Below are 13,907 nucleotides of genomic sequence, written 5' to 3'. Positions count from 1 at the left end.
GAAAGTGTGTGAAAGAAAAAAGGAAGAAGAATGGGAAAAGAGACATGAAGAGGGGAAGAGAAAAGAAGTGGAGAGGGGGAAAAAAGGCAAAGGAAGAGAGAGACAAAGTGAGCTAAGGTATAATTGTACATCTTTAAACACCCGCCGTGCTCAGCCCCTTTGGCACAGCCACCTTCTTAATCAATAGCCGTACTAATGCGGGACATTGCAGAGCTGTGAGGCTTGTTCTCTCAACTGTAAGCACTGTTAAACATGATTGAATGCAGGCAGGAAGCAAGTGTCGCTGAAATAGCCTCAGGGCAAAAGCAGATGCATAAAATCCCCCTCACATGAGACATGTATGAATCTCTCTGTCTGTTTCTCCCTTACACACACTAGCATACTAGCTAACACTCCATTTCCATCAGAAGGACGCCCCAGCAGGCGTTATTGACCACCACCAGCAGGGCAAAGAAGAAGCAGGACAGCACGGAGGCTACAAATGATGCATGGCTGCAGAGTGACAAAATGCTGGAAAAAAAGGGTCAGCGCTCCATTTGTTTCTATTTGGAAGACGTTTGGCCCAGTTTGACCTTTACTGACCCGGTCTACTGCCCCCTGAGAGAAGCCTGGAGTAACAGGGGACCACTCCACTCTGCCCTGTCAGCCAAGAAGACAAACGGTGTTTTGCAGTTAAAAAAAAAACTGCAGTGTATTGAGTTGGGTTTCTGCAGTCCAAATAAATCTCAGCTGTCATTTGGTGGTGATAGTGCTATAGAGTCAGGATTTCAGCCCCAGACTGTGGCTGCACACAGCTGATTTTCTGAGTCATGATACAGTTCCCCTTTTAAGCCACCGACTGAAATTGGTATTAGAACGTCAACAAATTATGTAACAGAACTTGTGATAAGAAATTGTTATGGTTACATAGAAATTAACACTGAATGACTGAATGAAAAAAACACTGCTGTTGTTGCATCACTGGCTGCACCCCAGTCTGAGGTGTTTTCATCAGCTGTCAAAAGCAAAACATGACATCACTAATTGTGGCCTGTGCAACGTGTTTAAACATTTTAACTCAAAGACATCTCTGCAGCAGCTTCCTGCTCTCTGTGATTTAGTGTTTATTCATCCTTTAAAGGAATAGTTTTGGGAAATACTTCTTCCTTGATGAGTTAAATGAGAAGATCAATTCCACTCTCACATCTGTGCCGCTCAATGTGACGTAACTGCACAGCCAGCAGGTGGTTAGATTAGCTTGGCATAAAGACTAAAAACGGGAAAAAGCTAGCCTGGTTCTGTCGGAAGAACAAAAAAAAGAAATAGTCCAGCACATAAGCCCCTGTAAAACCACAAATTGTTGTTTTTGCACTTTGTATTTGAGTGGATTAAACAAACAATATATAACATTTAATTAGTGAGCATTAGAGGAGCTGGTTGGCAGATTTTGTTTCTGTTTGGACAGAGCTGTTTCTCCCCATTTCCACCCAGTTATGTTTGTGTGTATATATATGGGGTTAGGGGGCATGTTTGCCTTTAATTGATAGTATTTAGTTAAGAGGCAAGTAAATGGTGTAGGAAGAGACTGCAGGGAAATGACATGCAGCAAATGTCCCCGTCCGGATTTGAACTGTGAATGTTGCAGCTTACACGGCAGCCTACTCCTCTTAACCCCTCCGTCAATGTGAACTCTAGTTGTCATACATTGCAGATTTAATACATTCAACAAATTATTCACCTATAATGACAAATTCGGGGTGTCATCCACTCTGTCTGAAGGTCACAAAATCAGCCTACCGTCACCTCTAAAGCTCACCAGTTCATATACTATATCTTGTTTATTTCATCCGTAAAAGAAGTAGGTGCTGATAGGCAGAATTTGTTTCCAGCAGCCTGCTGGTGGTAGCTTCATATTAACCAACGAGTTATGAGACTAGCATCAATCTCTTCATCTAACTCGGCAGGAAAGCAAATAAGCGTGTTTTCCAAAACGTTGAACTACTGCGTCAAGGAGACACAAAGAAGGATTAAGTAAAACTTTGATTAAGGTTAGAAAACTACATCCCTCAGGACAAGGGTTTGGTTCATTGATGCGTATACAAGCAAACGTCCACTGATAATACTTTCCACCGTGTTATCTAAAGCCTTTTCCCACTAAAATAATCATTTTGTTCAGGCTAAATGGATTTCTACCACTTTTGCAGACAAAGCATATATTAGCATTCTTAAATAGTATCAAAACGACAGAGGAACAGGCTGTAAAAGCCAGTGCATTATATTTAGAGTCTGCACTCTGTGTCCCCTCTCACAGACTGCCTCCTCATAAGACAGAATGATGAACACGTACCTGGGGAGCCGTTTGGATTTCACTCTGCTGAATGGAGCGATCTGGGTGGGACAGTTATTCACTGCCTCTCCACCATCTGTTATTACCGCACAGTCAGTGAGCGGCAGCCTGCTGTCTGTATGCCACACTTCGCAAATGATTCACTATCAATCACTATTGCTCTGTTGTGGGAATCCTAATTTGTCATTTTCCTGCTTTATTCTGAAAGAGTGAGGACTATGGATACCTGTCTAATAACACACAGGATATTAATCTCATTATATACTTGTGCTCATGCAGGAATGTGTGACTGATTAAAAAAAATCATCTATTCTCTGCATGTTTAGTGATGACAGTAATGAATGAATGATGTGTCTGTTTGTGTTGTATAATTCTCAGCTGGCAGATCAGCGCGACAGGTCGGACCGATGATTTGACAGACACTTGATTAGCTAAATGAGCTAAATGGGCCTTGTGGACACATCGTATTAGACTCAGCGCACTGTAAGTGCCCGTTGGCCCTAAGCGGAACGGACGGAGCGAGGCGGACGCCGGACGCCGGACTTACGGCTGGGCCCGTGGATCTTGATCGGTTCATTTGGCTTGACGAGAGTGCGGGAGCAATGCTGGCACACGCAGTCCTTTCCGCTGAACGTCACTCGGTCTCCGATGGGGAAGGCTTTACTGAGGAGGACAAGAAAAGAGAGAAAGAGAGAGAGAGAGAATTAGAAAACAAGCACACAATAGGAGATAAAAATGCCTGCGGTGATTCTGTGTGTTTGCATTACACCAAAGTGTACACACGAAAATAACAAATGGGCGCTGGCAGGAACATGATTGGGTGACAGGCAGGCCGTAATCCTGATGACACAAGCTAAATACAGTCTGACATCCTCTATGAGCCTGAAAATACATTTCCAAACAGTGGAGGCGACGGGTTAATAGGACGTTGATTGTTGCACGAGCACCTGGCTGCTCTGTGATTAAAGAGGCGATAATGTGACGCTGCCACGGGCTTCTAAAAGGCAAACGGTCTCTCTCAGTGAGAATGAAAACTTATTAGGGAGACCGTGCGGAGTGCATGCTGATCTTAACCGCCTCTTTCTCTCTCGTTCTGTCCGCCCAGTTCGCTCTGCCTCCCTGCACAGCTGGAGTCACCAGGTCACAGTTCTCTTCACCGCTTTAACACTTAACTATTAAGAAGAGTACACACTCAAACAAGCAGAGTACATGACAGCAAAACGGCGCCTATGAAATTAAATTTAACCACGTTATAAATGATGCGCCGTTTTGTCTCTCTTCTGTAGTATCATCGTAGAGACGGATTGATTTCTTTATGACTGGGGAGGATGTGTGAATGAATGGGGAGCTAAAAGGCTTAGGGAAGGCTGTTTAAAAGACATAGACGGCAGTAATCCTTTTACTCCCCCGCCGAAGCCTGGAGCCGCATCCAAGACCCAGAGGGAGGCTAGAGTCTCCAGCAGAGCTCCCAGTCAGCACAGTACATCCGTGTACGCACTTAGAGATGTACAGAGGCAAGCATGTAGAAAGGCTTGTGCAATATATACACGCAGCTGCGGACGTTGTGAGCCCTAGAACGAGTGTTTCTAGGGAGCTGTTTTACAACTGCTACTGTCTAAATACAGTATGTGTGTGTTTGTGTTGAGGGAACTAGCACATACAGTGTTCTAAGTTTGCTCCTTTGTGCTTTTATGTTATTCTAAAAAGGACAACATGCATACAGAATGGACGGACAAGTGAGCAGAACAGAGACGTTTCATCACACAAATTATTCAACAAAGGCTCTGATTCATTTTTATTTCACCCTTTAGTTGATCCCAACGTGAACCATCTGTTTGTAAACTAAAGAAAATTTTTGAATTTAACCGACAGGAGCAAGGAGGGCTACATGATTATGGCCAAAATGATAATCACGATTATTTTGATCAATATTAAGATCACAAATATTTATCACGATTATTCATTGACTTTAGGGACAAGATCATTTTTATTGCACTTTCACATTTAAATAAACAGAGCACTGCTTTCTCTTCCATGTCCTACATTTCTGCTAATGTACAAATCTTTGCATCAAAATAAGACCTGTCCTTATTCACAGTGCATCTCCTAGAAGCAAAATAAAATTGTACCAAAACTTTTGGGCTTGGGAGTTATTCGTGTTTTGTCTTAGAACTTTAACCCTTTCACAGTGTGTTTTAATTTCATCAAAGTTTATAGTAACATCTTGATCACCTAAAAATGTCTTATTCAGCGTTCAGTTGTGCTTAGCTCCAACCTCTTGTGTCTCTGTTTGCCGAAAAACCACGATGGAGACGGCTAAAAAGCCAAACTCGAGGCTCCAAAACAGCCATCCACAAACCAATGGGTGACGTCTTGGTGACTAGGTCCACTTCTTATATAAAGTCTATGGGCATGACAGCTCCCCAAAAGTGAAGCCAAAATGGAGCACACATTTTAAACATCAACATCGCAGTCGATCATGTTCGCTTTATTGTGGGAAGCCAAAATCGTGATTAATATTCGATTAATTGTGCAGCCCTATGAGCAAACAAACTTAACAGAGAAAACTAGAGAAGTCTGTATTTGACACATGAAGCCTGATATCTAGGTTTGTATCCGTGTCCACTTCCAAGCATAAATCTTGCATGTATAAGCGCCCAAGCATATACGTCCCAGTCTATAGTCCAACTGAAGCGCAGGAAATGCTGCGACGTGATGTGTGTTAGTCTGTGTTTGACCTTGTCTTTACCTGTGTGTTGCGCTCACTCCCTCAAGACACTCTTGCCTTGTCAGCCTTTCTCAGCGCTTTAAAAATTTACTCTGTTTACATATTTAATGCATGTTTTTTTATCCCCCCCCACCCACCAACCCCCCTCTTTTTTCCTAAACTGGCCACAGAAGTGAAGCTATTTCTGGCTTTAGCGATGTGCCCTCTGGCTTTGATCGTGGGCGCTTTCTTAAAAAACATCAGCTCGGAGAAGTGAAACTTGCGATCTGCCTTCATTAGAGCTGATGACAAAGAGAAAGAGAAGGATGATGATTAAGAGATAAAGGAAGACGATGGGATGCGGATGGTGATTAAGAGCAGGGAGATGATGACGGTAATGATGATGAGGAGGAGGAGGAGGAGGAGGAGGAGGAGGAGGAAGAGGAAAATACTATGGGGAAAAATAGAGGAGGTACAAGAAAGAAAGCAATGTGACAGAGGGCAGACGGAGCAGGAAAGAAGAGATTCACCCGTGGGCTTCTCGCTGTCTCTTCCAGTTGACTCCACACACACACACACACACACACACACACAGACATCGGCGTCACTGCCAGCAGGACTGCTCCACTGACTGTCTCCGGCCAGTTGGTGTCAGTTCAGTTTTTGTGCCGAGGGCTGCTGGGCATGACCGCATGGTTATCAGCCAATGTCAAGCAGATACACAACAACTGACAAACACTACTCTGCTGGAGGGAGGTAAGGGAAGATCACTCTTATGTAAACATTATAACAGAGCAAAATAGAGCAAAACAAGCAGTGAGAAGGGCATTTTTTTTTAAGAATGGGGCTTGAGAGAGAAAGAGAAGGGAGAGGGAGAAGAGGAGTGAAATGGTGAAAATAAAAATGAAAAGGGGGCCGACAGGGATGCTGCTGACTCTTACTTCGTTCAGGAGGAGCTTAACACGAACACTGATGGAGGTCAGAGGAGAGATGGCCTACTTTTACTAAATCTAACAGCATGAAACACCAGGTCAGCTCTCTTTTTGGAATCGTGTCTCGACTAAGCAAAACGACAGACCGGCGCTGGAGTCTAATCAGACATTTATTGACATTCAGGAGCCGAGATAAGACTGAAGCATGAGCTGAATGGCATTATTAAACCCCCCCTATAAAGTCACCTTTGCATTTCTTATTTTGAAAGATGCAACTTGTGTAGCAGGATTTGAGGAAGGATTTCATGGTCATGAGGTAGAAAACATACATTTCTTATTCAGCAGCTCCATAATTCATCTCCTGTTCTCCGTCCTCTACAGGCTACTTTCACTCATGAATCAGAACTTTTGTGCTTCATCCCAGTACAGAACAGATACAGACGTGATGAAATAAAAACAAAAATGGATAAAATACAATATTATGTCGAGTGTTATGCTTAAGTAGCAATGTGTATTACTAGGAGTAGGCAATATGGATAAAATCCTTTATCATATATTGTAATATCAATAAATATTGTAAAATCTTTCTGGAAAACATCAGCATGGAAAGAAAAACTAGCTGTTAATGGATAAAATAATCAGATGGGATGTTTGTTTTTGTAATTCTGCATTTTAAAGCTGTGCTAATGAATATTTTCATATTAATGATGGATGACATGATGCCTATCGTGACAAACTCACAGATTTATATCACCCAACTGTGCTTCCTCTCAGCTCAGTGATGCTTTTTAGGGTTTTTCCGTTCACTATTTTGGTTTTGCGGCCCATAACTGTACTGTTTTGGTCATCAACATTGTTTCCAGCCATAGCAGGCAGCAGATGGTGGAGTTGGTGGAGAATATTGCACTTACATTTTCTTGGTGGCCAGAATCACGACTCCATATATATATATATATATCCATATATATATATGGAGTCGTGATTCTGGCTAACTAATATTTAACACTAAAAAGCATTACTGAACTGAGAGGAAGAGCAGTTTTGTGATGAATCTCTGTGAGTTTGTCACGACAGACATCATTTTATCCATCATTAATATAAAAATATTCATTAGTCCTGCTTTGAAACACAGGATTACAAAAACAAACATCCCGTCTGGACATTCTGCACCTTGTCTGCCAGATGTGAAACTAACTGTTTGTACCATAAAGCAGTCATGCTCATTGATTTGATATTAAAGGACTAATGTTTAACAATTAGGGTGATCTATTGGCATAAATGGAATATCATATTAATAAGTATGTTTTTTTTGTGTATAATCACCTGAAAAGAGTTGTTGTGTTTCGGTTACCTTAGAATGAGCAGTTTATATTTATATTATATTTATCTATATAGCGAGCGGATACCGTCCCCCGGAGTCTACCATGTTGCAACGCCATGTTTCAACAGTAGCCTAGAACGGACAAACCTAACACTGTTAACTTTTCCTCCTTAGGCCGGAGTCGATAACGTTACTCGCTCCCGTTGCCGCCTCTCTCTCTTGCTTCACCACTCACTTCCCACGTACACACACACTCTTAGCACTCTACTAGGACCATCGTGTTTTCGCGTCGGCCACTGTAGCAATCCTACACACTTGGCACACGGGAGAAATTGTAATCTGCAACCTCACCGCTAGATACCGCCAGATCCCACACACTGTTCCTTTAAAGGGTAGCTATTACAGAATGAACACTAAATCATGTGACAGTTGACAATTTTCTATCGTCTTATAGCAACTGGTAGACAGAAACTAGCTGATGAACATAATGGAGCATTTAGCAGCTTAAGAACCAGGTATCATTCTGTCACTGGTTGAGTCTAAAAAGCATAAAAGTAGGGTGAATATTGGACTTACTTTTGCCAGGCATTCAGAAACACGACTCAAATGCAATAATGTTGCTATGTTATTGCCCAACCATACTGTATGTACTAATGCTTTAACCGTGTATATACAGTAGGAGATTGTGTGTGTATGTGTGTATGTACCTGCAGACACTGCAGACAAAGCACTTGGGGTGGTACGTGCGTCCCAGAGCAGAGACCACCTCTCCTGTGATGAAGCTGTCACAGCGGTCGCAGCGTGTACCGTACAGACGCTGATAGTCTGCCGTGCAGATGTACTCGCCCTTCTTCTGGAAGAAGCCCGATCGTGCCAGATCACAGTTACACACTGTGGAGAGAGCGGGTGGGAGACAGAGAGAAATCAGGACACTCAAAACACTAAAGCATGTGGATGTCATGTGCTCTTAAAATCAAATTACATAACAAAACACTCAGCAGCATTAAGTGTTTCGTCGAAGTTTTTCTATGTTTCTTGCATTAGACTTTGACAGTCTGAGCACCCTCTTTTCTACCTGTCTGTGTGTGCATGCATGTGTGCTCGTTTGTGGTGTGTGTATGTTTGTCTTCACACTTGACTGCTAGGGAAGTTATTCCGCTCCAGACAGTGGTGAGCCAATTTTCTCTGATGGGAATATAATGATATAATCAGTGGAAAAGTCATTTTGTGCTAAACAATGTGAAGCCAGAGACAAAACAACAGACCGCAAGTTCCCAGCATCATCAGAACATCGACTGCAGGCTCATTAGATACCAATGGGGAAGGCACCGAAATCATTTGCTGTGTATGCACAAGGTGAATTCTCAGTTTGTGTGTGCGTGTCTCTATATTGTGTATCCTAAGCAGACAAATGTATGCTACGGCGCTTTGCCATGTAACTGAGAGTAAATTCCAGTGGGTGTAATAGTATAGCTAAGAGGCGTTTTCACGGATCAGTGGCCAGTGCGGTTGCTGGTCTCTGGTTTCTCTCAGTCTATGCGGTTTACCGACAGGAAGAGCTGACAGTTATTGTAACCTCCGACTGGAAAAAATACTATGACCTGAGACACGTGGCACTGATGAAGGTCACATGGTGCTATGTTAAACAAATCCAGATTTTCCGCAATAGCATATATACAAAAAAGTCACTACTTTCAAAAATGTTATTAAGCAAGTGCAGAATTTCTTGAAAGTAGCATCAAGAGAACGTAAACCTTCACCACTATTGAACTTCAGCCTCTGGGCATTATAGGCATGATCCTATGATTACTCCCTGGCTCTATGATTATACAAGTTACCATGTAACACAACTTCAACCATTATGTAATGGCTCAGCTGGTAATGACACACGCACTAACGGCCAGTTCTGCCCAACAGAATGTCGGAGTGGGGGTCGACGTTTTGGAAATATAAATACCATAGCTTAGCATAAAGACTGGAAACGGGGACACAGCTAGCAAATGGTAAAAAAAAAATCTACTTGGCCAATTGTAGATGAGATATATTGATGTTTCCCCCTACTTCTGTCCAAAGGTAACACAATCCACCGACTACACTTCTAAACTAATTAACATGTTAAATCTTTGATTGCCGTTTTACGGGGGGTTTTGTGCCAGACTATTTCTTGGCTGGGACCAGCTGCCAGGCAATTAGCAGCGACTGGACTGCTAGTTCCTTACCGTACGGACATGAGAGAGGGGTGTCATCTCATCTAACTAAGCGCATTTCCCATAACTATTACTTTAATGCCACTGTCCTGTGTCAAGATCTGCTACAGGACAATAAAAGAAAAATAAAAAGCAAACCAAACCATCCTGTATTCCCACCAGAAGGTGGTCCAACACAATACACTCCGTACTGAGTGGGGCTGACCCGAATGTTTTGAAGCTTCAACTGTTGCCATGGTAATCGAACTCCAAATCAGTATTTGGATGCTTCATTTTTTTTTTTTTTTTAATATATAAGTATGTAATAATACAGTATAAATCCCAAAATAGCCTATGAAATAAGGCATAATCCCACATTATCTAGAATATTGCTGTTTGTTATGTGTAGAGGTGCGTGTGTGTGTACAGTAGTGCCACAGCAGCACTGTCCCGAAGCTTGGAATACCTTTGAATATTTCTCACCGAAGTTTCGAAGCCCAAAAAAATTGTATTCGGGACAGCCCTTGTACTGAGTACATAGACTCTCACCTAAATGATTCTTAGATGAATGGACTTGTGGTTTTCTAAGACGTGAGGAGCAGATTCTGAGTGCAGAAAGCCTCAGATCCTCCCGATAAGCTTGCAGCTCATGTGAAACGGGTCATGAATTGGAAACAAGATCAGCGGCTTTAAACGCCAGCTACTCAGGATGTTAGAGCCAGACAGCAGAGAGACGAATAACCTGAGTACAGTTTGGACTACCAGGAAAGACTCTCGTACCCGGTAGCAGTGGAGCACACATTTACTGTATCGCTAAAAATACAGACAACCTGAAGGAAGTATTCATATTTGACCAATGCGTTTTAAAACATCTCAAATTCTTTCCTGAAATTTGTAACTGATCGGTCTGTAGTGGGCTTTTTAAAGAAAATCACATACCATGAAAACATATATAGTGTTTGTACACAGAAGCCAAACCACTGACCATTTTCACAGCATGAAGAAATGGAAATATATCTACATGGAAAATCATGAGGTTAACAATACTAGGTCCAAGTGACGGTGCTGAAAACTGCTTGTGAATGGAGGTGGATTGTAAATAAAGAAATTTTAAACTTAACAACGCATAATTTTGCTTGTGGTGGAATGAAGCACCTCGAATACCAACAACTTGCTGCTAATAAACGGCTTCATCCTGGCCATGCTAGAGACTAGAGTTGCTGCTACGGGCTAAACGTGGCTCCCATAGTCACCCGTTTTCAGTGTATGCCGGCAGGCTGAGAGTTCACAGACACACACACACACGCACATAAACCCTTCAAAGGGGCTCATTTAATCTCAAGCTGTTTATGAGTGGAGCGTATTGACTTAATGGTGTAATAAAAGATCAATGGGCCCCTCACTTAAAAACAAAACAATCTCGGCTCCCACAGGAGGATGGAGACACATAAATCCATCCCCGATGAGATGGCGCTGTGCGCGTGCAGAGATAGGATGATGAAATGGGACAGTGTGTGTGGCGAGATATGATGATGGAGCTTTATCACGGCAACAGGTCACTGGCATCAAGGCAAGGCCGCTGCATAAGTGCAGAGGAAAGGGAAGAAAAAGGGGATGCATAAGGAAGACCAGAAGATTTAAAATAGCCTGTTCATAAAAAATGTGTGTGTGTGCATGTGCATGTGCAAACCACATTTCCAGAACCACTGAATAATGGCACAGGCCTTCAAAAAGTGTCCCCGCTGCATTTGAAACCAGACTAACTGAGGCTCTTACCAGAAACCCAAATCACAGGCTATCTTATGCCTTCATGGAAAAAGGGGAATGGGAGAGGAAATATTTCCACATCTACTACGTCACGGAAAACAAATCACTGTCTCTTGAAATGTTCTTTTGCATTAATTTAATAGAATATTTTTAATCTCCTAAAAGCTAAATTGTAGCAATATCCACTGCTATAATTTCCTCGGCCTCTCTCTCTTCCAGAATGATTTGCTTTCCAATCTGCGCCCAGATTGATTTTCAAATGAATGGAATCTGCTCAATTAGCCTAATGCACTTCATTAGCATATGGACGCCTGACCAAATCACAGCCGGCAGACTGGATCTGCACAGACTGGATTGGATAGGCTGGCTGGATGGTTCACCTGTTCTGGCTAATCGTATTGTTTTCTTCTGACTGGACGATTGGCTCGATGCTTCGCAAAGGACGTCCCCCTTCCCCAGTTGCCATAGGAGACGTAAACCTTCCACAGTTGCCCTAGAGACAGCTAGGTCCCTGAGTCTGAATGATATGGTGCTGGTGGTGGCGGCACATTTGGTTTTGTTGTGGTTGAACTGGTGGCTTTTCAGTTTGAAACCTTCTGTGAAGGCAAAAACATTTAATTTAACCATCACAGTACAATCACATTTTCACTTAAATGTGACAAAAACTAAATGGAATCATATTTAATTTGTTAAGTTCTCACTTTACCAGCAAAGATTTAAATTTAAATTTATCAAAGCTGGTTAAAGGTACCATACGTCAATAATAAGACCATGTATACTCTGAGTATATTCACATGCAGTTAAGTTTATTACACAGATTGTCCCTTTAACTAAGAAAAAATGTCACAACTATAGTCCTCACTACAAGAGCCCATCTTATAGTTCAACAAGATATTCATAGACTCAAACACACACATCATCACTTATATCTACATTTCAGGCAACTGTGGCGAAAATTAAAAGTCTGTATGATCACAATGCAGAAAGAAGGTTTTTTTTTCTTGCATTTGCACCTGAAACAAGGCTACCTCGATAGACTCAGGCTACCTCCACACTAATACATTTTCGTTTTGCAAAAACACAATTTTTGTTACGTTTATGCCTCGTTCACACTACTCCGGCATTTTCGAGCCCCTAAAATGGAGACGTTTGAAAATGCTGCTGACCCCGTTATGGTTTTAAAACTCTGGGTTTGCGTTTTAGTCCGGAAACGTTGACGCAGACACCCACGTTTGCTTCTTGATTGGGTCTTCTCAGTCATGAACGTGTCCTTCCCTGAATCGTCACGCCCCATCACGAGAACCTTTTTTCCAGAAGAAAACAAATGACATCAGCCTTGACCACCAGTGGTTAATTTCAACATGGATAACGAGTTACAAGCGTTGCTGACCATGTTGTCTATGTTAGCAGCTGTTGAGCAGGAGACAAGCTATTATTCGAGCACTTTGCATCAATCCCCATGTACAGCGCTGCTTCCTGTTTACCCCGGCACATGCATGCCCAGTATAAGTGAATGATCATGTAATATGCGTTTTCAGGCGTGGTAGTGTGGACGGAGATCAATTCTGAAACGGCTATAGAACTCTTGTCTGGACGGAGATCGTTTTCATCTTAAAACGCCGCTTTAAAACAAAAACGTATCAGTGAGGATGTAGCCTCAAAGGTAAATGCAACTTATAGATGTTGGACCATTCTTCAAACCTCCCTATTAGAGCTTCAATTTTCAAAGACTATTTGCGAGCAGGCCCTCTACTTTTCAAGCTCTCTCATTTTAGCCGTAACCATTAAGCAGAAGTTTCAAACTTCTCCCTCCACATGTTGTATTTGCCAGCACACAGTGGGTGGAGTTGGGTCGGAGCTTGGTGTCTCTTCTGCCGCAGAGACGTGGCTTAGCTTGGCTCCGGGAAGAAAGGCTTTGGTTACAGCCGCACAACCAGCTCCACATGGTGTGGACACCCACCCATAAAAACAACAGCCCAATACAACCAACGCAGAACCAGCTTGGTCTGTCTCACTGTCCTACGTATAGCCTGAGGGCATTTTAGACTGTTACTACTCGTGGGAAAGTGCACACAGTTTGAGTGGAAAATCATAATTATGTAGAATTCCCAAGTTTTGTTTATTATATGGGAACTTTGTATTATTTCATGGAGTCAGATTTGTCATCACTCAGCTAACTAAACTAATCATAATCAGCTTTGCACGACTACATCAAAGACTCAATTTCATCTATTTGCACATTTTATGATCTTCCCCTGAATGGGGCTCTAATGAGGAGAGCTAAAAGATGCTGCTTCTCTCCTTCATATTGCTCTTTTTTGGCAACGCAGGAAGCTAGCGTCTAGATCATAAGTCTAGTGATTAGAGGTTAGCATGTAGGCCGGTGTCTGCAGCTGTGGTCATTAGAACCGCACTGATTAGGCACCCACAGGGGGTCCGTGTGATTGGGTATTTATCTCCAGCCAACAGACGCAATTAAAATTCCCTTCTCAAAGTCGGCCCAGGCCGGAACCCCAAAATAGTGCTGACAACCCCGCCTCCTCCCCTTCTCTTTCTCTGTCTTTCCGTTTCAAGACTGCATCCAAATCTTTGTGGCTCTGAGCACAAGGTCTCCACTTTATCTCAATTTGCACCCTCTTTTCTCTCTACAGGACTGCACCTCCGTGCA

At 42.5% G+C, this 13,907-nt stretch overlaps 1 protein-coding gene across 10 annotated transcripts in view; it reads right to left on the bottom strand.

Moving 5' to 3' along the window:
- The window catches only part of ablim3 (actin binding LIM protein family, member 3), a 48,073-nt gene that overhangs the window by 16,453 nt on the left and 17,713 nt on the right, over positions 1–13,907 (bottom strand). For all 10 annotated transcript variants that reach the window (XM_037780816.1, XM_037780818.1, XM_037780823.1 and 7 more), the window contains exons 3-4: positions 7,994–8,177; positions 2,874–2,989 (exon numbers count right to left, since the gene is read on the bottom strand). In XM_037780816.1, the coding sequence (XP_037636744.1) occupies positions 2,874–2,989; positions 7,994–8,177 (300 nt within the window). The remainder of the gene's footprint in view (positions 1–2,873; positions 2,990–7,993; positions 8,178–13,907) is intronic.

This window comes from Sebastes umbrosus, chromosome 9 (genome assembly GCF_015220745.1).
Source record: "Sebastes umbrosus isolate fSebUmb1 chromosome 9, fSebUmb1.pri, whole genome shotgun sequence".
In the NCBI taxonomy this organism is placed as follows: Eukaryota; Metazoa; Chordata; class Actinopteri; order Perciformes; family Sebastidae; genus Sebastes; species Sebastes umbrosus.
Note: the sequence above shows the minus strand (reverse complement) of the source record. Positions and strands in the feature narration are given on the sequence as shown.